The 26749-nt window shown below is 42.1% G+C and overlaps 1 protein-coding gene across 1 annotated transcript in view; it reads left to right on the forward strand.

Moving 5' to 3' along the window:
* The window catches only part of MTUS2 (microtubule associated scaffold protein 2), a 508660-nt gene that overhangs the window by 348415 nt on the left and 133496 nt on the right, over window positions 1-26749 (forward strand). Inside the window, exon 6 of the mRNA XM_033104383.1 lies at window positions 11001-11162. Within this exon, the coding sequence (XP_032960274.1) occupies window positions 11001-11162 (162 nt within the window). The remainder of the gene's footprint in view (window positions 1-11000; window positions 11163-26749) is intronic.

A 26749-nucleotide genomic window follows, 5' to 3' on the forward strand; every position in this document is an offset into this window, starting at 1 on the left:
AGCAAATGGTTTTGAAAGGCCAGGAGAGGGGAGCCTACCATTTTCTTAGTGCTTACTACGTATCAGACACTATGTATGTGATTTTTTAGTCCCAGTGGTGCTTGCTCTTCTGATGTTACAGAGGAGCACACAGGTGAAGAAAAGGTAATGAGTGCCATGTTGTCAGCATTGTAGCAGCTCCTACCTAAGGGCTCAGCGACCACGGCCACCCCCCCAACACACGCTCCGTCCCCGTTCATGGGAGCCAACAACCAGTAAGGCACAGAAAGCCAAAGCAAAGCAAAGGAGAACTCACTGGATTGGTTTTGACTTATGAGTCCAGTAATTTTAGTGCTTTCAAAACTGTTTACTTCTCTACATAACCCTAGGATTCTTGCAACAAATGACATATCCTCCACTAACCATGATAATTTAAACTGCTTGACGGATATCACCATCTGTTTTCTATTGGGGTTTCTTCCCCCATATAATTTCTATTGAAATCAGTTGCTATTTATGATATTAAGATATTTTTATTTGGGCGTTAGTGGAGCTTCTGGAGGTTCAAAGTTTTGGACCAAAGCTGTCCAAATCAGGAGTATTTTAGTCCAAGTTCCCAGTTTCTAAGACTGATCAGGGTAATAAATAGGCAAAGCAGGGGAGGCTCCCTAACTGAATAGTCATTAAAACATTGTTCAATATTGCGCAAAGAGTGTTCATACAGTCTCAGTTTATGGAAAGTATTAACCAAAACTCAGCTCTCAAGAATTGTTAAAGAATTAGCTATCAAGCTAAACCAGGAGGATGCTGGATGTTTACCAGTCTCATTTTTCACTAAAACAAGTCAGTACTTACTTAGTTCACAAGACCAGAAAGTACTGTATTGTGATTGAGTCTTTGTCTTTCATTCAGCTAGAGCAGTGGTTCTCAACTAGAGGTGCTTTTTACCAGTAGGGGACATTTAGTAAAGTCTGGTGACATTTTTTGATTGTCACAACTTGGGGGTGGGCTGGGTAGAGGCCGGGGTGCTGCAACGCGCCCTACAATGCCCAGGGCAGCCCTCTCCATCCAAGGCTTATCTGGTCCACGGTGTGGATGATGCCCTGTTGAAAAAGTCTGGGCTGAAGGAAAAGAGTCCTGAAGTTGCTCTTTAAAAACAAAACCAGGATGTTGAAAAGACACACAGGAAGATGACTATCCTCTTGGACTGTGAAGAAAGACAGGGCATTTCCCAGCTCCCAGGAGGGAAGAGAAAATTCCCAAAGTCCAAGTAATGGGTATTATTTTGATTTACAAGTTGACACACCTCCTTCCAGGCAATATGCTCTTCATTTCCTAAAAGGCTGTTCGACTGCTTCTCCCTTAAAGATTTCATATTCCCCAGACGCTACTGAGTAAAAAGGGTTCTTTTTAAGGGTGCAAGAAATCCTAACTGGATGGTACAATCTGACTCCTTCTAGCAGCCCCTATAATTATACAGGAAAGAAATTTGGGGCTCAGTTGCAATGATCCACTTTCCAACATTTAACTTGCGTTGGTGGCTACAAAGTGGCTCATTAAAGCAGTGTTTGACACAGAATAATCCATGAGTCCCTTGGATGCCTCAAAACAACTCATTAAAGGGATCTGTGACACAAAAAGGAGATTACATTAGAGCACAAAATCCAAGCTATAGAACTGGAACACCTAAACTTTCTTATTGCTCTATTAATAAAAGCTGACATGTAAGCCCTTGATTCATTTCTCTAATTTCTTATACCATATTAATAACTTCAGCACAATTTAAATCAAGTTCAAATCAGATCCTCTTATCTTTTAACAACTCCCATATTAAGCATCTAATTAAAATGCTCCAGTTTAAATATTTCCCCCAAGGTATTAACTACTGAAAGAGTCACATGTCGATAAACCAGAGCATTCTGGATGATGGCTCAAGCCTCTAAGTACTTCAGATAGGGAGAAGGGATTTATTGCATCTGGTCTCATTGATGTAAAAGAGGAACGGTAAGAAGTTGCTTTTAATTACTCAAACATCTCTTGATATATCATATTAGCTCTTGGTCTTTTAAGTAACTAACCTCCGTCAGTATTTGACTATGTTCTCTCCTTCGGGAATGTGAAGTTGGTAAATATCAAAGAGAATTTCTCAAATCAAAGGCAGCGTATGCGGTGGGGTTCAAAAGTCTTGGACTGGATGACGCTGGCTTTCATCTTTCGTGGTTGCGTCTGTGACTTGGAGAGGGAATTCCACCCCGGCCTTCGCTTTCTGTGTGAACCAGCTGTGTTTCTTAAACTAGTGCTGTTACCCAGAGCGGGGACTGAGCGAAGATGTTACAGAGAAGGTGGTATTTGACGGGGCTGTGAAGGACAGGGAGGCTTGCGCGTGGCCCAGAATGGCACGGCGCTGTCCGATGGGCGAGGGCACCGTTCGTACAGGGCTAATTTCCCTGTTCCATTCGTGTCCCTGGGCTGTGGCTCACCTACACCCATGTCCCCCGTGTTTTCTGAGCAGAAATAAGAAAGAGGACCCTCTTTGCTGTGTATCAGAATGGGCTCGGGGAGGCGAGTGCCTGGGAGGGGGCAAGACAGACAGTGGGGGACAAAGGTTTTTTTTCTTGTCCTCTCTGATGACTTAGTTGTGATCATTGTCAAAAGAAGGAACTTTGGGGAAGGGTGCCGGCCCTGGGGCCCTGGGAAGCTGCCTCTCGAAGGCAGCAGGACCGTGTGGAAGCAGAGCTGACTGCCACTTCTGTGCCACCTACTTGCAGGCATCATGTGCCTCCATCATGGATGTGGTGGCCTCGGGGATGTCGTGAGGTGTTTCCACAGGGCTTGCGGGAACAGGATCTCATAAAGTAGGTGCTACTCAGGCTCGTGTGGGACAGAGGTGCCGAGATGACAGCTGATGAAAGAGAGCTGCCTCTGCAGGTGCTGGTGCCTGTACTGGGAATGACAGCTATCACTTATACCATATACCAAAGTACCCAGGGCACTTTGCAAAGCACTTTGTGTGCTTTTTCTCCTTTAATTCTCAGATTAACCTAATGACAGACGGTAAATACGTAAATAACAAGCCATTTCATCAGAGGTTTAATTAACTTCTCGAAAGAGAGTATTACTTATACATTTCAAACCCGGTATTGAATTTGGGCAGAACCCCCGGTGTCCTGACTCTCCCAGATGGTGCTCGGATTATCGTTATTGCTGTGAGGACCTTGCTGTCTTGCCCAGTGGGAAGGGCTCAGGAGCTGAGCCCAGCCACAGGAATCCATTAGTTCCCATGGTCCTAAAGGAATCGTCTACCTCTAGAAATGTGTGCTGTCACCTGATGAGGATGCTGAGTGTAGAGGGACATGTCGCCGGGTCTGGGGCTGGAATCCTTTCCTGGACTCCGGGAATACCGAGTTGAGAAGGACTCTGAGGCCTCCCCTGCCTTGTGGGAAGTGACCATTTGCTCTAGGTGAAGAGGGAGTAGTGAGATGCATGCCACACGTTTCTCCTCCTTTCATTAGGACCGAGGCTACTGGGGAAAGATGCATAAAGAACCCCAGTTCTCTTGAGTTGCCCCTTTTTGAAGTCCGTGATGGAAATGGAGGCGCACGGACTTGCACTGGTTGACACCAGGCAAAGAGAGATGCAGGACGATACTGACGCTTTAATTCTAAGTGTCTGGAACAATGATGATGTCATTAATAATAAAGGCTAAAGGAGGTTGGGGCCACTGTGCAGCTGAGAGGAATGTTTATTTCCATGTTACCCCCTTTATTTCCATGTTTCCCCAGCCTCTCTACCTAGTAGGCTTCCCCTACTCCATTGAGTGTCTCTTCTAGCTCTGCCTCTTGTGGTTGTTCATAGCTCTTCACAGTTTGTGATCATTCTATCTGGCTCTGTGTCTGTTTGTGGTCTGTGTTATCCCCCACAGCCCGGAATGGAAGTTGTGTGACAACAGGCGATGCCTGTCCTGTACCCACTGCTCAGTGTAGAGCCAGGCAGACAGAGGGCATAGTCTGTTTCATTGTGACAAAGAAATAGCTTTGCCCAAATGGTAAGACAGCAGCTTTACTTCAGCTCTTTGAGGGAAGAAATAAAATAGACACCTGGGTTAAAATATGCAGGAAGTGAGAAATAAATAATTCAGGTGATACTTTAATAATTAAACTAAATTTTGCCACCAAGCGATGCATGCAGCTAAATCAATGAAATATGCGTCAATGAGGCAATCATGCAGCTAGAATGTTATACGGCCTGATTGCCTGAGATGGTTTTTAAAAATCAGTGGAGTAGTTTCATCATTGTAACATGGATAAATATTCAAAATCAGTGTAACCTGTTTCTTGAAATGTGGCTGTAATGCCATCCTACAGTTCACTGCCTTGCTGCTCTTCTTGCGCCGTCCCCATGAGAACCTCACTGGTTTTCTTAGTGTTTGTCCTCGCCGCCGTTCTTTCTTCCTTTTTAAAATTCCGGCTCAGCTATTGACAGTCCCAATAAATGAAGTAGTGAAAAGAGCATTGGAATATGGATCAGAAACCCAAACTTCTCATCACGACTTCAGTTATAGTCAGAATTGTCCTTTTGAGAAGGTTGAGTAGGCACCACTTCCTATTTCATAGGGGGGATCAAGTAGCCTATAAATCCTATAAATCAAACCTTCCTCTGCCCCATGCCTACCTTTAGCACAGCCTTTTCTGGCCTGAATTTGCTTGTCTTCCTCTCTCTGTAATGTAGGATCAGAACAGCTTCAACTCACACCTAATTTGGTGGGAATAGATGAAAAGGGGGAGAGGGTTTCGAGATGAATACATTTTGTTTATCCATTTAGCAACTGATGGAATATGGGTTGTTCCCACTTTTTGGTGATTGTCAATTATGCTGTTACAACCATCCATGTACAAGTTTCTGTACGGACACACATTTTCAGTTCTCTTGGCCACTCACCTAAGAGTAGAACTGCTGGGTCATATGATAACTATGTTTTGCATGGTGAGAAATTTCCAAACTATTTCCACAGCAGCTGCACCATATCACAATCCCACCAGAAATGTATGGAGGCTCCAATACCTGTTATTGTCTGCATTTTTATTATAGCCGTCCTAGTGCGTATAAAGTAGTGCTTCACACTTTTGATTTGTATTTCCTTCATGACTAATGTTGGGCATCTTTTCTTGTGCTTATTGGCTATTACATATCTTCTTTGGAGAAATATCTATTCAAATCCTATGCTCATTTCCAATTGGGTTATTTGTCTTTTTATTGTTGAGTTATAAAATCTCTTTATATATTCTGTATACTAGACTCTTATCAGATATGTGATTTGCAAATATTTTCTTCAGTTCTATGCATTCTCATTTCACTTTATTAATAGAGTCCTCTGAAGCACAAACATTTCTATTTTGATGAAGCCTAATTTGCATATTTTCCTTTGATTACTGTGTTTTAGGTGTCATATCTAAGTAACGATTGCCTAATCCTAAAACCATCAAGATTTACACCTATGTTTTCCTCTAAGGGTTTTATAATTTTGACCCTTGCATGTAGGTCTTTGATCCATTTTAAATTAGTTTTGCATATGGTGTAAGGTAGTGGTCCCACTCCATGAGATTTTGACAGACAGCATTAATTACTTAGGGTATTTAAGCATATGGGGAATGAACTCTAGGGGGAAGAATAAGAAGATTGCTTTCTCCTAGAATTTGGGGCTGAACAAGCCACGTGGTCCTGGTGGTTTAAAGAGAAAAGTGTAGAGTAACTAGGTTTTATGTTTCTGGCTTCCAGACCATGCAAAATAATATACCTTGCAAATCCTCCCACTCTAATAAAGGAGATCTTACCTTCCAAATAGTAAGTTGAGGATATGACAATTTGGATATCTATGAAAGATGGGCCACTGTCATGCAGGGGAGCAGGAAGCTGTGGTGCTTTAGTCACAGCTATGAGTAGAGGAACACCTTCCAGCTTCGGTGGTGATACTGTGACAAGCCAGGAAGTACCACCAGCATGGAAAAGGGAAGCGAGTTAAGGAGATGGGCTGGCATCTCACAGAGTTAGCAATAGTATAGGGAGATGCCCTTTATCACACATGATTGTTTATCAAAAAAGGTTCTTTTCTCCCTATTTCATACCCCTCAGCTAACATTTATTAACCCCTTTTTTTCATGTTTTCTGATATTGCTGAGTGGCTTCTGAACAGATGTACTGACAACCCCATCCACTAAATACCAGTATCCCTTGAGCCCAAATACGCACAAATTTTGATCCCCTACAGAGTAGTGCCGCTCCTTTTTGGAACCACCTGTTTTGAAGTTTAGTTTTTCATGGGATTCAGACTTCTCTGTATTTCTGTCATCTAACATGGCTCCTAGAGTATATCAGTGGTCAGCATATATTTGCTGATCTTAGTGAAATCTGTGATTGCTCTTCATTCAATTAGGGTGTAGTTGAGAAAAAGACTTAATTTTGTCCATTGAAAATTCTGAACACTTTTCAAGGAAGTTGACAAATATATTCTAGAATTTATATATGAGGGAAAGGGCCAAGGCTACCCAAGACAATTTGTAAAGTAAAAGAACAAGGTTGATGGTACTTGTCTTTTTCTAGTGCAGTATACCATTCCTGGTTGTAAACTGGAGTAACTAAATACAGTATGGTATTGGCCAGTGATAGACAAAGAGATCAATGAAGCAGAATACATTGCTCAGGAATAGAGCCTCATGTGGATAGGTGCTCATAAAACCGTTTCCTTTCTTCTGGACATAAACTAAACTACATCGCCCAGTCTATTATGTGGCTGAGTTCCCATCTAGCCAGTGGGATGAAGGCAGAAGTGACACACAACACTTCCAGCCTGGCCCATAAAACCCTCCCATGAACAATTCGTTGTTTCCCCATGTATCAGCTGAAGATTAAGGTCTCTTGGGAAACCCTAGAGAATGGCAAAACACAGGGAGCCTGGATCCCTGAGTTCCTGCCTGGAGTAGAAAACCCCAGGACAGCAGACCATTCAGAGTCCCTGTGTTAGATGATTCATGGTCAATAAATAAACCTTTGTTTTGTTAAGTTATTGAAATTTGGGGGTTGTTAGCTTACCCTAATAATCATGCCTATATGGAAAATTGACGTAGGACAGCTGGCAATGTGGCAGAGAAGATGACTGTAACACGCAGGGCCAGAAGAGTTGGCTGTCTATAAAGAAAACAACGAAAAATCCGATGCCATGCAACGAAAAATCCCCCATGCCCCATGCCAGGTGAATTAATGACCTAAATGTGAAAAACAAAACTTTAAAACTCTTGGAAGGATACATAGGAGAACATCGTTATGACATCAGATAGGGAATGAAAAGCCAGGATACGTAAAGTACAATCAGGTGAGAAAAGAGTAAGAAAAATCAACTGCATTAAAATGAAAGACTTCTGGGGTGGCTGGTGAGCTCAGTTGGTTAGAGCATGGAGCTAATAACACTAAGGTTGCCAGTTCGATCCCCACATGGCCCACTATGAGCTGCGCCCTCCTTTAAAAAAAAGAAAAGAAAAGAAAAAAGACTTCTGAACAAAGACACCGTAAGTATGAAGACTACAAACCAAAGACTGGGAGAACATTTGAATATATACCAATTAAGGCTCAGTAGCCAAAATATTCAAAGAACTCTTGTATATCGACTAGAAAGGCAGAACATTTCAGTGAGAAAATGGACAAAAATTTATGAATGGGTATCTTATGGAAGAAATAGCACACACCTATGCGAAAAAAATGTTCAACCTCACTACCTGTTAGAAACATAGAAATCAAAACCAAATTAATTACTAATTAATTAAAGTCTGACAGCCACGAGCTGTGGTTAGTGTGAATGGCAACTAGCAATTTGGAAAGCCATGTGAATCTCTAGGGAAGTGGAACACGCTCGTGCCCTCTGTCCCAGCAATTTCACGGGTATGTAATCGGCTGTGTTTTGTATTTCTGAAGCTTGGTGGTCCATTATGTTCTCATTCTCATCTTTTCCTTTGTCTGAAATAGTTCATCATATTTTGTAAAGACAGTCACACTGTCATTCTTCCCTTTAGCCTTTCATCCTGCAGTTACTACCAGATTTACTTCAGCCCTTTCCTCTCTTCTCACTGAGAGCAGCCCATTGACATAAATTTATGAACACTTTCCAAGTTCCTATGAAAAACTGATTTACTATAATGACTAGCTGGTAGACTTAAAAGGAATTTGTAAGTGTCAATGACTAATACATCACAGCATTCCATGCACCAGACAGTACTCTAAGTGTTTTTCTTTCATACTTACTCTTGCATCGACTTTTGAAAAATTCACTTGCATTAGCTTTTGAAAATTCCCAGAACAACTCTTTGAGGTCCATTATCATCATCCCCACTAAATGTGCAGAGAAAAAGGTGCAGAGAGCTGGGAGGCAGAGGAGGTGGTTTCCTCACCCTGGTCGTCTCAGTCCCAAGCCTACACCATTTACCATCTGGCTCATTCATGCCAGAGTAGTTTCAGGTTGGTTGGGGATGAGATGACTGAATTAGACACATGAACCACTTCCACTGGCTGAATCCTTCAGAAAAAAACATTTTTCTGGTTCACACAAGCACAATTTGTTTGTTTCCAGTTGTGTCCTTCCTCTTATGAAGCAGTGCTTTCCTATTATGTGCACTGTTCTGAAGTACCAAGAGCACTTGCAGAATTCAGTACCGCTTCCAAATTTAGAGTACTTTAAAATTTTTTATTTTTCAATTACAGTTAACATTCAACATTCAGACTCAACGTGGCTTCTTTATATCCTTAGTTGTAGGAGTTCTCTTCAGCTAGTCTTCAGGGGGTTCTCAAGTGTGGTTGTTCTATAATTTAGCTGTAATTTTGATGTGATCATGGGATGAAGTGAGCACAGCGTTTACCTACTCTGCCATCTTGACAGAAAGTCTCCAGAGTACTTTTCATTTGTCAAGTAATGTGTCTTTCATTATTGGCCCATTTAAGCTGTTTTTCAAAGTGTAGTACTGTTTACCGCCAGCTGTATCCCACAACAATGGACAGTAATAGAGTTGTACTTTATTTCATTCTATTACTTTATTTTATTTTTTGGTAATGCAGAAACCTCTCTCAGAGGGGTGTTCATAGCTTCCTTGACACCTCATATTTCAAACAGCCAGATTACTTCCCAGCCTGGAAAGTGGCCAAATCTTTAAATTGACATATTCATTGAATAACAAATTTCATGTAAGAGAATGAGACCAGGCACAAGAAGATTTGAGAAAAGGACATTTGAACTCCACAAATGACGTGAGATATTTCCCTTCTCAAGAAACTGTAATAAATTATTAAATAAAAGACTCAGTGTGAAAGGTTTTGCACTCGATTCAGCTTCTACTACTCATTTTGGTGAGTAAATTATTCTGGAAATATGTCAATAGCAGGCTAAGCATGAGCTAATGCCATGTGACATACTTTTAGGGGCTCAGTCCCACATGCTCATCTGAAATGTCCTACACGTTTCCAGAGATTCACTGAGTTCCAGGATTAGACTGGGGACCTGCTCTATGATTCAGAAGATAAGGTTCACTATTCTGCAGGTACATGGATCAAACACGTGCTTGCTTTTTTTCCTGATATCCAGCACACAGTGCAGAGGCTTTGGGTAGAGTTTCAGTACTTTTGTTCTGTTTGCATAGATGAAATGCATTCTTCTGGCTCTAATTTTGATCAGATCAAAATTAGAATCCCAGCGTCTTAAAAGATGTATAGGGCATAGGTTCTATGTTAGGAAATAGCACGTTTTTTATTTTTCATTTTTAAATACACTTTTCGTTAGAAACTAAACAGATCTCACTGATTTTAAACAGACTTGCAGGTCTTCAGAGGGAAGAAAGCAATAATCTCTTACTCTTAAGTGGTTGTCAATGTTTTGAACACTAAAACCATTTTAATAATGTTATCATTTTCATGCAGGCTCCATCTGAATAGAATGTTATGACTATCCGTTTAAAATGATGAAAACAAAAAATTTAATCTTTCACTAAAATTTTGTATGCTTCTTCCAGCTGTCATTGCTTGTTTTCCACGGTAAATGGTCACGTTCCTACGACTGGATGGTTTTATCCCAAACAAGCAGTAATCTCATTACTTTCAGGCTCTCTATTTATTTACTTTAGTAAATTAGGCCTCGAAGCTGTACACAGAGGTATATTTAGAAGATTTATCCCTTAACAGGGAATAGATGGTGGGGTCGTTGTCTGTAGGTTTGGAAAGATCTAGAAGAAAAGTTTGGACCACAACCATTTTGCACATTTAAATCTCACACATATGCCAGTTTGCCATGCCTCCCTAGCGTCAGGGCAGTTGATGATAAACAAACCATCTCATAGACAAGGAGTCTGTTTTTATGTTGAATAGTGAACTGAAATTATGAATAAATGTCTTCTGCCTTTGAAATAAACTAGGATCTAATTCAGAGTCCTCTCAGTTAGGTGAGGCCTTGGCTTTTTGAACAAGAAACCTCATGAGTTTCAAAGGGATTCTCTGTCTCCATGCTTCCTACCCATCTTCGTTCATCCCAAGCTTCTTATTCTGCAGGTAGGATTAGCTGGGTTTCAGGGAGCTTCTGAAATCAAGCACCTGGACTAACGGTGCATGTGTGTATTCTTATTCTCACCTCTCCTGGGTCACTCACCCTGTTACTCAAAAGAGTTGCCCATCTTCTGTGAGTTATCAAGTATATGCTTATCATATACATATACAGTTGCACACCCACCTGTGTGTGTGTGTGCGTGTAAAATCATGTGAGGAGTGAGGCTGCTCATGGATTTTGTGGAGCCCCTTGCACGGATCTGAATGAACGACTTTTATGTGCTGACTGAACGGTGCTCTTTTCCACACTCGGTGCCAGAAAAATGCTTTTCAAGGCCACTTGCTGAGAGTCAGGTCAAGTTCTAAAACAGGATTTGTTGGCAACTGCAAATGGCAAGCAGTGCATCCATTTTTCATGAAGATGTAATTAACATGCTGACCGCCTCCCACAGGTTCAGCCTTTGGGAACGAAGACCAGCCAGCTCTGAAGGCAGCTGTGCCCTCCAAAGATGCACCCAAGGGAGCCAGCCGGGTGGCCCCCCCAGCGCCCTCCAGTGTGACAGTGCCCCGAAGGAGTTTGCTTCCGGCACCAAAATCCACGTCCACACCTGCTGGTAAGACTTTCTGCCTTGAAGTTAGTGCCCTTTCTGCATTAAAATGTCTTTTCAAAGTTTCTGTGTATATCAGTTATTTAAGTGGGATAACAGATGAGTTTCAAATTTAAAGTTAATAATAATAAATAATGCCATTGTTTTAAGGCATGTTCATTTTTCATATGTTTAAATGATCACAACTGCCTCTCACTCTTCCCCTGACTGGTAACCTGTTAAATCACACAGTTTGGCTGACAAAAACACAAGAATCAAGCTATTTTAGGCAGAATGGCATTTGGCTCAGGGAAGCGGGTGCTGACGAAAGCGTTACAAGGAGTGGAGGAGCAGGCTCCAGGCTGCACTTCCAGAAACGACTCCCATAATCCCAGGGGGACCTGCTGCCTGGACTGGGACCCGGGAGTGCCGTTCCCCTGGCTGTCTCCAGGCTCGTGCCACCGCAGCTGGGATCCAGGAATCAACAGCTACCGCAGAAGGGCTGACCCAGAGCCACGCTGTGCCTGCTGATCCAAACCAGCAAAACAATGCCCGTGCCCTGCCCCTCCACACCTGATGCAAAGGTGTGACAGGCGAAGGGGCTTGTCAGCAGAAGCAACCCAAGTGCGGGCCCCTGCCCACTTGCTCCAACCGTGTCTCACACTTAGGCATCTGTCTGCAGCGCTGTGCCAGCATGTGGTTTCCGGCTTGCCATCTAATGCACTACAGGAAGTCACTCTACGGCCAGGGAGAATGGATGGTGAGCCCTAATCCCCTGCAGGACAATAATAACGAGAGCGGCCACCATTCATTTTGTCCCCCTGCCTAGAGGAAGGGGACCACTGTCAGTGCACAGAAACCCAGAGAAAGTGGAATTGAGACATCGGGGAAGGTGTGCAATAGAAAACGAAGCAGAAAGCTCCTTGTAAAGATTTTAGGATTTTCTCTCCCAGGTTCCCTCTAACTCCATCACCTAAGGCTTCCTTGTGCTTCAAAACTACTGTGGTTAAAAGATAAATTTTATTCACTGAATGTTAGCTTTGCATTTACTCCATTGGTTAGAATTTCTAACTTAAATCTAGTTTCTACAGCAAAGTCAGCTTTCACGTTGCCTCATTCGTCATCAAGCTAATGAAAAAGTAGGTGGGCAATTAGATCCCGAATGATAGATCCCGAATGATTGGACTTACAGGGACTGTGGGGTGTTGGGTTATTTTAACTACCTCGGTTGTGCCAACCTTTGTTTTAACTCATACTGTTGGAAACATGCTCTAAACTGTGATGCTTTGCTTCCTCCCCGTGGTGATCCCAGCCTAACGATGGCGAGCTCTTGTGTTTTCGGTCACCTGCTCATTACTGTCATCCACGATTATAGATACAACACGTACCCACAATAAGACATCCCTTGGGAGGACTGGGGCTGCTTCCTGAAACTAGATTTCTGTTGTGAGCTTTTTTGTGAGTGACTTTTCTCTGGTTCATTTATTCAGCAAACACCTCAGTGCTTACTTTAAGCCACAGGTGACTTGGATTCGAGGATAATTAGAACCCTCCTTACCCGGGAGGGGCTCACAATAAGGTCGACAGATCTGTAACCGAATAATTAGAGTGAGAGCAAGATAGATATCTGTCCGCTTACCTACTGGATTGCAGTTCAATCCAGCAGACCGAGAATTCATAGTAAGATGGATTACAAATGAATGACCTGAAAAAGTTTAAATTAAATATAAAGAGGATTTGTTTATTATTTATTTATTTAATCCCTTTCTATTTTTGTTTAATTATTTTCTAATTTATTTATTATTTAGCCACTTTCTAATTTCAGAAAAGATCCCAGGTAGCATGCAGTAAAGGATCCAGAAAAACACAGTTACAAGGATAAAAATCCAAGTAACAGAAAAGAGAAAATCTTGACAAAGCTAGACTTGAAGCTACCTGGCTATAATGACAAAATCAGAAACACAGTCGGCGGAAAAGAACATGTCACTTCCTCAGAAGAGAGAAACATTTTTTGTAGCACAAATTTTTAAGATTGTAATTCTGTGACTTCTAAAAACTTACGTTGAACAGCATAATAGACAATAACTTTAATTGCATGTTTTTAAAACTTACCTTTTCTAATAATAAACTAATTGGACATTAGTTCATTAGATAGGGAAAGCCTTTCTAAAAACGACGTGAAATCTGGAAACATTTTTTTAAATGGTAGATTTAACTACACAAAAATTCGAAAGAACTTTATGAAAGACATAAAATAAAAGACGTCATGAGGTAAGAAGAATGGTACTCTGATAGAAAATGCTGCAACAAAGTGTGAATGTTTCAATGCAATCATGCATTGAAAGAACTCCTGAAATTCAATAGGAAAAATACAATTTAGTTTGAAAAACGGCTAACAGATATGAATAAGTAAGTCACACAGTAGAAGTGCAAAGCGCTCAGTGGCTGTAAACACGAAAGGACTCTGTGTTCCATGCAGTATGCTTAGGGGTTGGTGCACACTGCCGTATTTAATTCTAGAGCAAACTGGGCTTGGAGAAATCAAGTAAACGCTCCCATGCAGGGTCATGCAGATTTTATGGAGCAGAGCAGGCCTCAGCCTTGGTCTGTGTGACTGAAAACCTAGACACCTAACCTCTGTTAGCACTATGCTGCTTAGATATTCTTCCCCAGATGAAGGCCAGTGAACTACATTTTACTGAAATAACTATCATTGAAAAATAGTACGTCTTAAAGCTTGAGTTCTTCTTTCTAGGACAATGCTGGTGACCTCGCAGATAGTTCCCCAGATCCCCTGCAGTAATTCCATCGTCTGCCCATGCCCCTCCTTCCCCAGGTTTTCAGACACAGGATGAGAGCTGTGTTTAAACATGGCTGGAGGAGTACGATATGATCCACTCCTATAACAGTGTCTTCCTGTAAGTGAATAATGACTCTCGCCCCGTTGGCATCAATGTAATGACAATGGAAAACGTATTGGGTTTAGTGCTAACGTTAACACACACGCACACACACACGTATGCCAGAGGTGCCCAAAAAATGTATACACATGTTAAGAGATGTTATCTATATATTAGTTTTCGAAGTTGAATTGAATTACGTAGCAATGTGTAGTATGATGTTCACTCAAAAGATGGTGTTGATCAAATGAATGCTAGCGTCATTTGTAGTATTCTAATTTTAATGCAGTTTCTTTCCTTTCTTAAAACGTGTACATATTTTTGGCACCTCTGTGTGTGTGTGCACACACACACACTCACACACACACACACACACATCATCCTATTCATGGCTATTCTAACCTTTGGGGGAAGGTTCCCAAGAATTTTAGAAACTTAGCCTTGGTCTTTCAAAGGTTATTTTCCTCAGAATTTTCCTGAAAGTTCTTTCTGTTGTTCACACGTCAAACACGCACTCCCAGTCCATCGATCCATATAATTTTACATGAATAGTCGGGCTTTACTTCAAACTGGTTTGCTGTTGTTGTGGCAAATAGGAAAAATATTTTCAATTGAAAATATTGATCTGAAGATAGATTACTTCTTGGTCACTATGCCCTCTGATTCCGTCCCGTTGACGTGATGTGTTATAGAAAATAAAGTTCCTTTATTCAGCCTAAGATATAGAAGGATTTCCTATGGTTATAGAGCAAATGAACAGCTGGTGTCTTATTGTTTGGGTTCCTCTCTACCTAGGGAAAATAATTCTGGGAGCAGAGAGGCCGCTCCCCTACAGACTACAGAAACTCCACCTCACATCATGAAGATTAATTTTACTACTTTAAAGGCAGATTTTTATTTCTTCGTTAAACTCCACAGATTTAGATATTCCTAGGCAGACTGTAATTTACAAGCGGCTGTCCATGACACCAACATGTGTTCACTGAGCACTTTGATGCGTACGTGGACCGGAAGTTCTCCCTGCCTCCTTCTGGTCTGGCCAGGCCTCATCTGTCTCCCCTTACTGGGCACATCTTAAATGAAGGAAGTGAGGAGAGCTTGTGGAACTAAAATACTCTGCTTTAGGAAAAGACAGGGCACATAAAAGGATTGCTTTATCTGCCGCTGGGTCAAGGGTTAAGGGTCAAGGGTCTTGGGTCAAGATGATTTGGGCATGTTTCTGACCGTAGCTTGTGATGCATGCTCCTTTAATACAAATAGCGGTAAGGGCACGTTGTCTTCCTGATACTGAAAGAGGCGCAGACCTCACAGTGTGGAAGCCCACGCTGACTCAGGACGGTCAGAACCTCCCAGGAGTGGGGCCTGCAGGAGGCAGGTTCAAAGCAATCAGGCTGCTCTGCGCTCTTCAGGGCAGACGGGTCATTGCTCGGTGTGGACAGTCCTCTCTCCCTGAGCCCGAGTCTCAATTGCAGTCACAGCTTCAACTTATTTGTCACGGTGAAGCCAACAGGGAAACAGCAGTAGGCTGAGACAGAGGAAGTTATAGGAGAGTAGAGTGTTGGAAAGAAACTTTATGGGAGAACAACTAGAGCAAACAGTTTGAGACTCATTCCTTTGCTAAAGTCACAGAGACAGGAAAATATGGTGGGTTTAGTGTCTGGTCAGAGGAGCTGTCTGTCCGTTTCAGTCGCGTTCCTGGGTGTCCTAACAGGCCTGTTTGCTGTTCCTGCCGGGACGCGCTCCCAGCCGCCCACGGCAGGCCAGGAAGCAGTGTGAATCACGACCCGTGATGCCAAAGTCAACTCAGTCATTCCAGGGAGTGAGGACCGGTGGGGTATGGACGGGCATCCATTCCTTCAGTACATGTTTACCGAGCCCCTTCTCTGAGCTGAGCACTGTGCTGGAGACCTGGGGAATCTGGATGACTCTGACAGTCTTTGTCCCTGGGGAGCCGATGGTGACACAGGAGAGAGGAACGTAAAAGTCGTACTTACATATTCAATTATTTCATTACAGTTATGCTAAGAGCTGTGGGTGGGAAACGTGAGTGCGTTAAAGGCATGTTGTGTCACGTAGTGTGCAGGAAACACACAAGTAGAGACCAAGGGGTCAAGAGCAGTTGCCAGATAACAGTGGTGGGCACAGCATTTCGTGTATGTGAAGAGCAGGCGTCTGTCTTGGGAAACAGTAGAGCTTCCCAAGGCTCCCTCCCCTTACAATCTTGGACTGAGACTGCTAACAATTAGATAACTTGCTGATTTGAAAATGTTTGCCCCCCACCCCCTTCCAACCCTTTATGGAGGAACTTGCAAGCCATGAAATGGTCAAAAGACAGAGAGCATGAAAACAAAAACAAACAAAAAATACCACACAGAGTCATTAATTTTACCTGAGGGTCCACCCGGGGTTTAATCATGACACAAAGCCTGCCTCTTAAGCAGTTCATTGAGACAGTTTGATGTTTTGTTTTTTCGGGCACTTGAGTTTAAAACTGATAACCCCCTCTTCCGTTGCCAGTTTAGTGGCCTACGGTACTATTTAGCAATTAGAACTGAAACGCCACAGAATGTCCAAGTAAAGGGGGAAGACACTGCTCTGCTGCCTTTCAAATTCTTTCACTGAAACAACAGCAAGAGTCATATTTTAGGTAATTTGGGAAGCACTATAGGACACACCATAGTACCAGAGGAGAATTCATAAAACACTGGGACCCGCCTTACCAGGGAGTGTTCCTGCAGGCCTATATGAAACCTTTCATTTTATGGCAGCTCCTCAGAAGTAAGCACGAACACCTAACTCTCTTGAGAGTACACACGCATATTGAAAGGTTACACACCTGCTGTTGTACCCACTCTGCCTGTCAGCAGAGCGGTAGGAGCGAGTCCAGGGGTAATGAATGTGAACTGTCCTGCAGAGCTGAGTTGTGTGCTGCGATTTCTGACGTGTAGGTGATTCAGAAGTCTGCCGACTGCTCTCCGTGCATTGTTAGGCAGACTGATACCATGGTGGGGCGCCGTGTCTTAACACGATGAGCCTGGAACGTGTAATTCCATGTCCCTGTTCAGAACGTCTCATTTCTTTCCAGACGTAGATCTTCTAGCTACTTCACATTGATGAAATAGCGAATCCTAAGTACTGTCTTCGCAGGAGTGTAGAAAAAAATGCCAACATAATAGAAAGAGACAAATGCCAGTCATCCATTTTCTGGAAGGTAACTGGACAAGACGAACATGTTTCTTGGCCATTGCAAAGTCATTTCTTTCATCTTGAATCCATCAATTAGCATATTTGCATTGAGAACCACTGTGGGCCCCACACTTTGCTGATCAGTGATCACCCAACCAGCCTACCTGACATGAATCTAAACCCACGCAGCCCACCCTGCCCCAGTGCTGGCAGGGGCCTTTCACCTTCTAAATGCAAATCTGGCCCTTCACTCCCCTTTTAGGGGCTCTCCGTCGCCCTCGGGCACAGATCCAGACTCCCTGCCTGGCACATAAGACCCTTCCTGAGCTGTGCCTCTGTACCACCTCAGCCTTCTCTCTTGCCCTGCCACCACCTTGCACCCCCCAGTGGTGCAAGTGAATAAGCCAAGGCACTTTATGTCCCTGTGTCTTTCCTCGCTCACTGTTCCCTGTGTCTGTTATGCCTTTCTCCTTCCCTGACACCTCCAACCACTTACCAAACACCTGGTTCTCATTCCGGAGGGCTATTGATTGACTGCGTGGCTGCGACGAGTCCTTTACTAGCCTAGGCTCTTGACCATCGTGAAGGCCACCGTCACCACGAGCGTGATCGCTACAATTAATTGCCTAGCGTCATGTGCCAGACTCTGCCCTCCATGCTTTAAACTCACAGAGCAACACTGTGAAGTAGCTCTTCTCCCCTTTACAAACAGGAGCAAACTGTGACTGTCCCAGCATCACAGTGACTATGTCACCAATTCACGATTTGAGCTGAGGTCTGTCTTTCTCCAAAGCCTCTTCTTTTTCTAATATCCTACATTCATTTACCTCATGGAATATTGGCTGATTAAATATGACATTGATTATGACTTAAGACTGCTGAATATGACAGTGACTTAAGACTCCAGGATGTGTGAGATCATGAGAAAACGAGGTAGAATTCCTCTTATAAGGGAAGCCATATTTGTTGTGTAAGTGCTTGGGGGAGAAGATGAGACCCTAGAGAAGCCTGAATGTGACTAGAACTGTTCTTGTGTCAGATAAACACACACACACAGTTTGCCTGCAACCATGTGCTATCTCGTTTCTTTATGGCTTCACCTTGGTCACCTGGACCCTATATTGAACATCAGAAGCCAGCATATGGCTGCCAGAGACAGGACCCTGAAGTGCAGAGTCCTCTGGCCTAGAAGTAGCTCTGACATTGAGCGGTCCACCTGGCAGAGTAGAGATGGGCGATGAATAAGAATAGAATGCCTGGTTATTTAGTATGTGCTCTTTAAAGTAATGTGACAACATCATGCTGTGTATCTGAGCTGGGACAGTGGCATAAATATTAAACAGGCCAAACTGAGGTGGTGGTTCATTGAGGAGCAACGGTAACAATAATAATAATAGCCGCCAGCATTTATTGAGTGTTTACTGTATGATTAGCCATCCCCACCATCTCATTTCAACCTCACTTACAAACCTATGACACACAAGCACTGTTCTTAACCCTGTTTTATAGATTAGGAACCGTGGGTTAGAGAGATCAAGTAACTTGCCCAAGGTCACAAAAGCAGGAGATTTCAGGGTTGGGCATTCCAGCTGGGCATCTGACTGCCAGACTCACACTTAACCCCAGTACCCTTTTTGTAGCCCTCAAGCCAGGTGATTCTGACCGTGGTGAGCCTCTTCACATGGCCGCTGTGACCAATGTCACTCAGCAGAGGACCAGCCTACCTGGCTGCCAGCATGCAGTGCTTTTGTGCCCACAATTGGGGAAAAAACGACAAGTTATAGGACCCTCTTATTTTAAATCGGCTACCTCTTCTTAGGTTTTAAAAAAAAAAGACACCTTGGACATATTTCTAAAGATGTGATTTTTGTTCCACTGAGTAGAACAACTTTATTAGTAAGCAACAGGGAATTGTTAGTTTCGATCACACAGAATTTGGATGGCAGAGGAAACAGAGAATGGGTTTCAAAGTTAGATCCAAATTCCGGTCATGGTCGCTCCACTAATAACCGCGTGACCTTGATTCAATTACTTAACCTCTTTGACCTCAGATCCCTTATTGGAGAAAGGAGAATAACAGCCCCCTTCCAGTAATGGTTGAATATAATCGCACGGTGCTTATAACCCGTAAGTTCTAAACAAAGATTTGTAATAACTAAGTTCATATTGTTAACGAGGAGCGTTTTTTGCATGCTTAAGAAATGCCTGGCTTTGTGCTAAGCACTTTTATTTAACACATGGCACCATTTTACCTGTCACCCCCTGAGGGGCTTTGTTATCACCCATGTTACACAGGAGGAAACAGAGGCTCAGAGAGTTTAACCTGCGTGAGGTCACACAGGTAAGGACACAGTAGAGCTGGGTTTCCCGGGGCCCTTAACAGATGCGCAAATATACACCACATAACCTCCCTATTATGTCTTTTACCTACTTCCACCTCCAACTTAGAAGTAATTAATATTTATAACCACAGCTTCTATTTTTATGATGGCTACCGTCTCAATTGTGAGTTATCTAAACTACCAAGTTAGTAATGAGTTTATACTTGAAAAAATGTTGTCGATATATATCATCATGAAAGATGATCATAATATATTAAATTTTTTAAAAGCTTACAAACCTATATTGTAATTTTTACAGCTCAGTACAAAATAAAAAAGGAACAAAACATCCTGGCCAATACCACACAAAAGAAAAAAAAGCAAACGTTCAGTACACATTTGAAAATGGTGCTAAATTTCATGAGTAACCTGAAGAATGCAATTCAAATCCCAGCAAGGCATATGCCCATCAGAATGTCAACATCTGAAAGTCTGACCTTCCTGGTCGTCCACAAAGATGGATTGTGTGAGGAAACTGTCCCACAGTCCTGGCGGGAAAGAGGGAAATGGGCGCAGCCACTTCAGAAAACAGTGTGCTGTTATCTTGTAAAGTTCACGTGTGCTTTAACTTGATAATTCTGCTCGTAGGTGAGAAATGTACACACACACATTCAGTGACATGCACAAGTGTGTCCAAAGCACCATTACTTATAATTGGTAAAAACTGGAAGGGGAAGCAACCCGAACTTCCCCCAATGGTAGAATAAACGAACACTTGTGATATATGCACACAGTGAATGGCTGTTTGGCAATGATAGTGAGCTAGGGCTATATATGCTGCCGTAATACAGATGAATATTATGAATGCAATATTTAGTAAAAATTGTTAAGACAAAAAAATACACACAGTATGATTTCACTGATATAAAGTTTACAGACAGACGTTAGGATAGTGTTGAAGGATGCCCGTGGAGTAGCAAAACTATGAAGAAAAGCAAGAAATGACCAAACTTGTCAAGGCAGTGGTTTCCTCGAATGGGAATGAAGATGCTGCGACATGACAGCTTCTGTGGTGCCAGTACTGTCCTAATTCTTGATTAATTCTAATGTGCTGGTTCTTGACTTGGGTAGTGTTTTCAGGAGTGTTTGCTTTATCATTATTTGTTAAACTATACAACTAAGTTGGAAGTATTATATTTCACAATAAAAAGAGTTTAAAACTGTATTATAATATCCTATTAAGAAAAAACATAAATACACGTACTATGGTCTGAAATAACGCATCTCGATAGGTTCATAGTGATTATTGCTGGGTGAGGATATCGTGAAATGAAAAAAAGGTATTTTCTCATTTTTCTACAATGAATACATGTCCTTTTATAAAAAAGGAAATAACTTATTTAAATATTTCTTTCCATTCGGTGACTGAGTCTTGATCTGTCATCTTAGCCAGATACCTTAGTTTGAACTATAAGCAATAGCGGCCCAAAACAGCTTAACTTCCTGTTTTTTTCATTAATCATCATTTCCATTCATTGGCAACCTCAATTGTAGTTTCCCATTTATAAAAAAGAAAGCAAAAAACTGTGTGTACACACACACACACACACACACACAGTACAATAAGTATTTAATGGAACGGCAGTCTTATTTAGAAGTAAATTGGATTTCCCAGGGAATTCAGATATATTAGAGGGACACTGGGTAATGACATGTGCCTTGATCTGGTGGCATTGGAGATCATACAGGACTAGAGGCAAAGTGGCAGGACTCAGGTAGTAAACCCTCCAGCCTCATACCCCGCTGTTGTTCCAGAATGTTCTGTCCCTTCACACCTGTATCTTTGTGCATGATCCCCTCCCTCTCCTGCCCTTTCCTGCTTAATGAGTCCTCTGCATACTTCACATCTGAGCTCAAACATAACCTTCTTCACTGAAGCCCTACCTGGCTTCTCTGAGTTCCCAGAGAAAAATCTTTATCCAAAATTTGGGCTGACACTTGCTACATTATCTTGTCATTAGTTATTTACATGTCCCACTAATTGATGAATTTCTGCAGACAAGGATTTTGTCTTTTCACCTTGGACTCTCTAACAGCTAATGAATGACACCATATCAAGAACAATGGAGCTACCCAATAAATACATGATGAATGAATGAATAAAAGCACACTTAGGAGCTTTCAAAGAATGAATAGCTCAGAAAATGAGAGGGGTGATACAGCCTTTGGAGTAAAACTATAGGATATTAACACGAGGGCCCTTATTTGATACTAAATAGACTACGTTAGGGATTTTCTATTTATATGGGGACAGTGTTAGCTCTGAAAAGCATGATTTTATTGTGTTCTTGAATTAATGTAAAAGTAAATAATTGGGCAGAATGAGACAAATAATCCAGACCATTTCTTTCATTTTGGCTTACCTAACTAACACTGCCACAATGAATAAAAATTTGTGCAGTTTCAAATATACCAAGTATTTTTCCCACTTATTCTCATTTTCTCAGTATGTAATAGATCACTCAGTGTCTTTATTCCTATAGAGAACCGGATTATTTTCTTTCCACAAATCCATAACGTTCAGGACTTTACTCATTTTGTTTCTAACAGTGTGTAACGTGACTTCTCATTACTTGCTTAAGACATGCCTGTTTATTATGTGGGGGGAGAGAGGGACTGGAGAAGAAACGAGAACGCAAATATAAGAAGAGGTTGCAAAGTGTCAGGAATTCACCTAATTTCATGGTTGATTTCATTTTCCAAGAAGGAAGAACATGATTCGTTAGTGATAATAACCAACTCATTATTGACTAGCATTTACTGAGGGGACCATTCTCGTGTAACGTGTTGTCTAATGCGGAGTGTGGACAGGCGAAAGGCATCAGCCTGGAGGGTCATAAAGCTGTAGCCGCAGACCATCATAGCAGCATCCAGAGACATCTCTGTTGAGGTCTCAAGGATGAGATGGCACCAAGTTAACGAGAAAAGAAGCAGGAGTAGGAGGCTGCTGCAAAGTTCTACAAGAGAAGTGACACTGGTCTGCATTCAGAAGTTGCAATGACTATGCAAAAAGAAGTGGACTGAGTTTAAGAGAGATATAAAATGCGCATTTCACAGCACTTGGCATTTTATTGCAGGTAAAGAAGCAAGAAAGAGGGAGGAGATGAAGATGGGATCCACATCACTGGCTTGGGCAAAAGACATACTGAGGTAGGGAAGATAGAACTGAGAAGAAGGTTTGTTAGGTGACAAGGAGTTCAGCCTTGAGCATATTGGTTGTCCTTGCATGGGAGATATCAAAAAGGACACATTGATATATAGGTCTTATATATAGATTGAAGAGATAGATCATAGATGACAGATAGATGATAGATAGATAGATAGATAGATAGATAGATAGATAGATAGATAGATATCACAAATAACAGGAGTTCCATAAAAAGAAAACAGAAATCACAGGGGAGGACATTATCAAAGCAACTTTCCAAGGAAATTTCCAGAACTGTAGGATGAGGTTTGTAGACTAAACGAGCCTACCAAGTGCCCAGTGTAGTGGATGAAAAAAGACCCACACCAAGGCAAATGAGCATAAAGTTTTACAACAGTGGGGAAAAGAAGAGGTAACAAGAGTTTCCCAAGAGAGCAAACAGATCACGTACCAATGGCTGAAGTTTAAAATGACATTGAACTTCTTGATAGCAACCCTGGAAACTAAGAGAAACTACATGCCTTCACAGTTCTGGGGGAAGTGGTTGCCACATTAAATTCTGTGTGAGGAAACTGTCCCACAGTCCTGGCGGGAAATCATTGCCAAACATTGATTGTTTGGATTAAGCCAAACAATCAGTTTTATGAAGAAATTTTCAGCGTGGAAGATATCAGATAATTTACCGCCTGACCACCTCTCTCTGTAAACTCAAAAAAAAAAAAAAGCGTTTTACAGAAATAAGAAAATAGACCAAGAAAGAGGAAGATATGATGGGTCCAGCAAAAAGGGACCCAACATAAGAGAGAGGCAAAGGAATTTCCTAGAATAATGAAGGGAGATTCCCGGATGACCGCCCTGAACAGCCCTGGAAGTTACCAGTCCAGAATAAAATGGAGAATTGAGGGCTCGAGGAAAACACAATGAAACCTTTTACATCATAGTGAAAAGAGAGCTGTGCTCTGATAGAGAGTTTGGGGTAGAATTAGCAAATATATATACATAGAAATCTAAGCAAGCAAAAACTAAAGCAGCCATTAAGTTCAGGGAAAACAAAAAGTCGTACAAGTAAAGAAATTGCTCAGTTGTGAATATTTATGTAGCTGTAATAAAATGAAAAATGAATTTTGAATTAGCCAAAAATTAGAGAGGTAATCTAGAAGGGAGCCTATAGAAAGTAAACTTATCATTTTCCATAGTAGGAAGCTATTAGCTCTAAAATGTAAATATCAAGAAATAGCAGTATAAACATGTTATTCAGATATAATATATAGAGATAAATACTAGGAAAAATCACTTAAAAAGTTGAAAGTGATGAGTATGAATTAGGCATATGGAGACGGGGGGACAAGATACTGTTTTTGTTTAAAGCCTTTTACAGAATAATCTTTCAGAAGGTACAGATGTAGAATTCGGTTTGGGGTTTTTTGTTTGTTTGGGGTTTTTTTGTTTGTTTGTTTGTTTTAGAAAAAATTTAAAAAAAGAATGCAAAAGATGACGAGAAAATAGTGGAATGGCTGGACTGTGTTGTGGATGCAGTTACAGCTGGTAAATTTGGTGGCCCCATCTGTGCCATGTACTCAGTCAGACTCAAGATGACAGCTGGGTTAGGCGAGGGTTGGGTTTGGCAGCCAGCTGTGACTGCGGCGTTTTCTGCTGCCTCTGTGATATCAGAGCAAGAATGTGGACAAGAGGACAGCAGGAGTGAAGGATATTGGGATTGACTGTAGGTTAGATAAGAAAGGTGGTGAGGACAGAAGGAACCCTGTAGTTTTTGGGGAAAAGGATGCATAGTCCAGATTAGGAAGATGAATTGATGGAGTGGCAGTAACATAGCGAGACAGCTGGAGGATAGAAGGTTGTGTGTGGAAAGTGGGGCATGTGAATTTTGGAGGTGAAGTTTCAGGTGATGACACAGTCCAGGGTGATGCCCAGGGGGCCTGGTTAAAGGTGCCTGTCGGGAGTCGCAGATGTCAAAGGACTGAAAGACTGGGATGCAGACGAATAATGCATGATGTCATTGACATTTCCCAGGATGATGGCAGGACCTGGGGTAAAGAGGAAGACTGCACCTGGGCGTAAGTACATCAGCTGTAACTTTGGAAACTCAATGGAAAAGCACTTTTACACGCTCATGGGGGCCTCAGGTCCTGGTGGGATGTTAGATATATTAGATAGTTTGAGATAAGTTGGACGAGGAGGATAAGGACAAGTGGAGACCCTTGGAGAAGTTTGCTCTGAGAGAGGTTGATGACGCAAGTGGGAAAGGGAGGTTGTTTACCAAAGGAGCACAGAGTTCTGTGCAGTGTGGACTAAGAGTTGGAGCCAGGAAGGTCGGCGCCAGGGTTGAGAGAGAGAGAGAGAGAGAGAGAGAGAGAGAGACTCACTGGCCTCCAGCTTTAGAACACAAATGGTTCGTGCCATTCCTTGGTCTTTTGGTTGTGCTCCAAAATAGCAGCATGTCTGTCCTTCTACCCTGGCCCCTGACTCTGTTCTGAGTGTCCTCACCCCCGCCCCCGCCCACTTCCGTCCTATGGGGTCAGATTCACCTGGATTCACAGAGCTTCCGATGCCACTGGGCAGGCAAGTCACTGGAGTCCTTACTTCTCAGGACTCACCGAGGACGTTTGGGTCCAATGAGGTGCAGGCTGAAATGAGGGCCGGAGTCACAGGGGCAGATCTTGGCTCAGCCACATACTGGTAAACGTGGCGATGTTACAACCTGAGCCCCTTTGGTTTCTTCATTTGCAAAGTAATAATACCAGCAATCATACCAACAGAGTTTGGAGTGGGTAAAGTGAGACAATATACAAAGAAGCAACTGCAGGCTGGTACCCGGCATTTATAAATGTTTGTGATAAATACACTCCATGAACATATAACCTTTATGACATCTTGCACCTCTTTCTTTCACTGGAACACTTCCTGATGCATACTTGGTGCTTAAAAATGAATAAGAATACATTTGGGGCAGTTGTAAAGCTTTTGCACATATATAATATTTGTCAAAAAAAAAAAACACACAAGAACAATAACATTTCTTCATTCTTCTGTCCTTACCTTTTCATTACAATCTTCAGAATTAAATTATTCCTTAGGCTTATCCCAGAGAATAATTAGGTCTGTAGTATAAGTCCAATTTTTGTAGGCCTCCGTTTTAAAATGGAGACCTCCTTTATTCTGCTTTATATCCTCAGCTATGTCTGTCACCCTCCTGCATGCAATAAATGGTTATTAAAATGGGATGAACCTTAAATAGGTTAAAATCCAGTCTCTTCTCAAGTATATATAGTTAGATCTCTCTCTCTCTCTCTCTCTCTCTCTCTCTCTCTCTCTCTCTCTCTCGTCCATGTTCCCCTTTTATTTGAAATATTCCTTTTAGATAACACTTCCTTTCTTCATTCTCTTCAATCCCTATTAATCTTCCCTTGGAATGTCCCCCATGCTATTTGTCTTATAAGTGACATCAGAATCCCTATTTGTGATTCTATCATTTGTTTTCTCCTATTCACCTCCTTTCAGTAACATCGGCCTGATAGTAATTACTTGCATTGTTGCCACGTTCACATTTCACTGTTCTTCTTGCTCCTCTCAGGCTTCTTTCTGTGGCTTTTCACATTCCCGTCGTCTGGGAGCTTGTCTGTAGGGCGGGGGAAGATTCAGCCCCATTTCCTGTGCTTTCACAGATGTGTGGAGTGAGAAAGTGAGACGTGAGACGTGAGATGAGTAGGGGATAAAGCCTATTGCTGTGTATATTTCTTTATCCTTTTTTGTTTCTTATCTTTCCTTGCTTATGCTAGATTTACTTGCAGGAATTTGTGGCCTATTGTGTGTGGGGTTAAGAGCCTGTAAAAATTCTCTTTGATCTTTTCTGAGGTGCTTATCTCTTTTTATGAAATAAGTATACAGCATTCTTCTAACCATTATCTTGAATCTCCCATTTCTCCCATTTCGATGTGCTCAGCGAGGATCCAGAGTTAGCCATTGTCATTTGTCATTATA

Source organism: Rhinolophus ferrumequinum, chromosome 4, assembly GCF_004115265.2.
Source record: "Rhinolophus ferrumequinum isolate MPI-CBG mRhiFer1 chromosome 4, mRhiFer1_v1.p, whole genome shotgun sequence".
NCBI lineage: Eukaryota > Metazoa > Chordata > Mammalia > Chiroptera > Rhinolophidae > Rhinolophus > Rhinolophus ferrumequinum.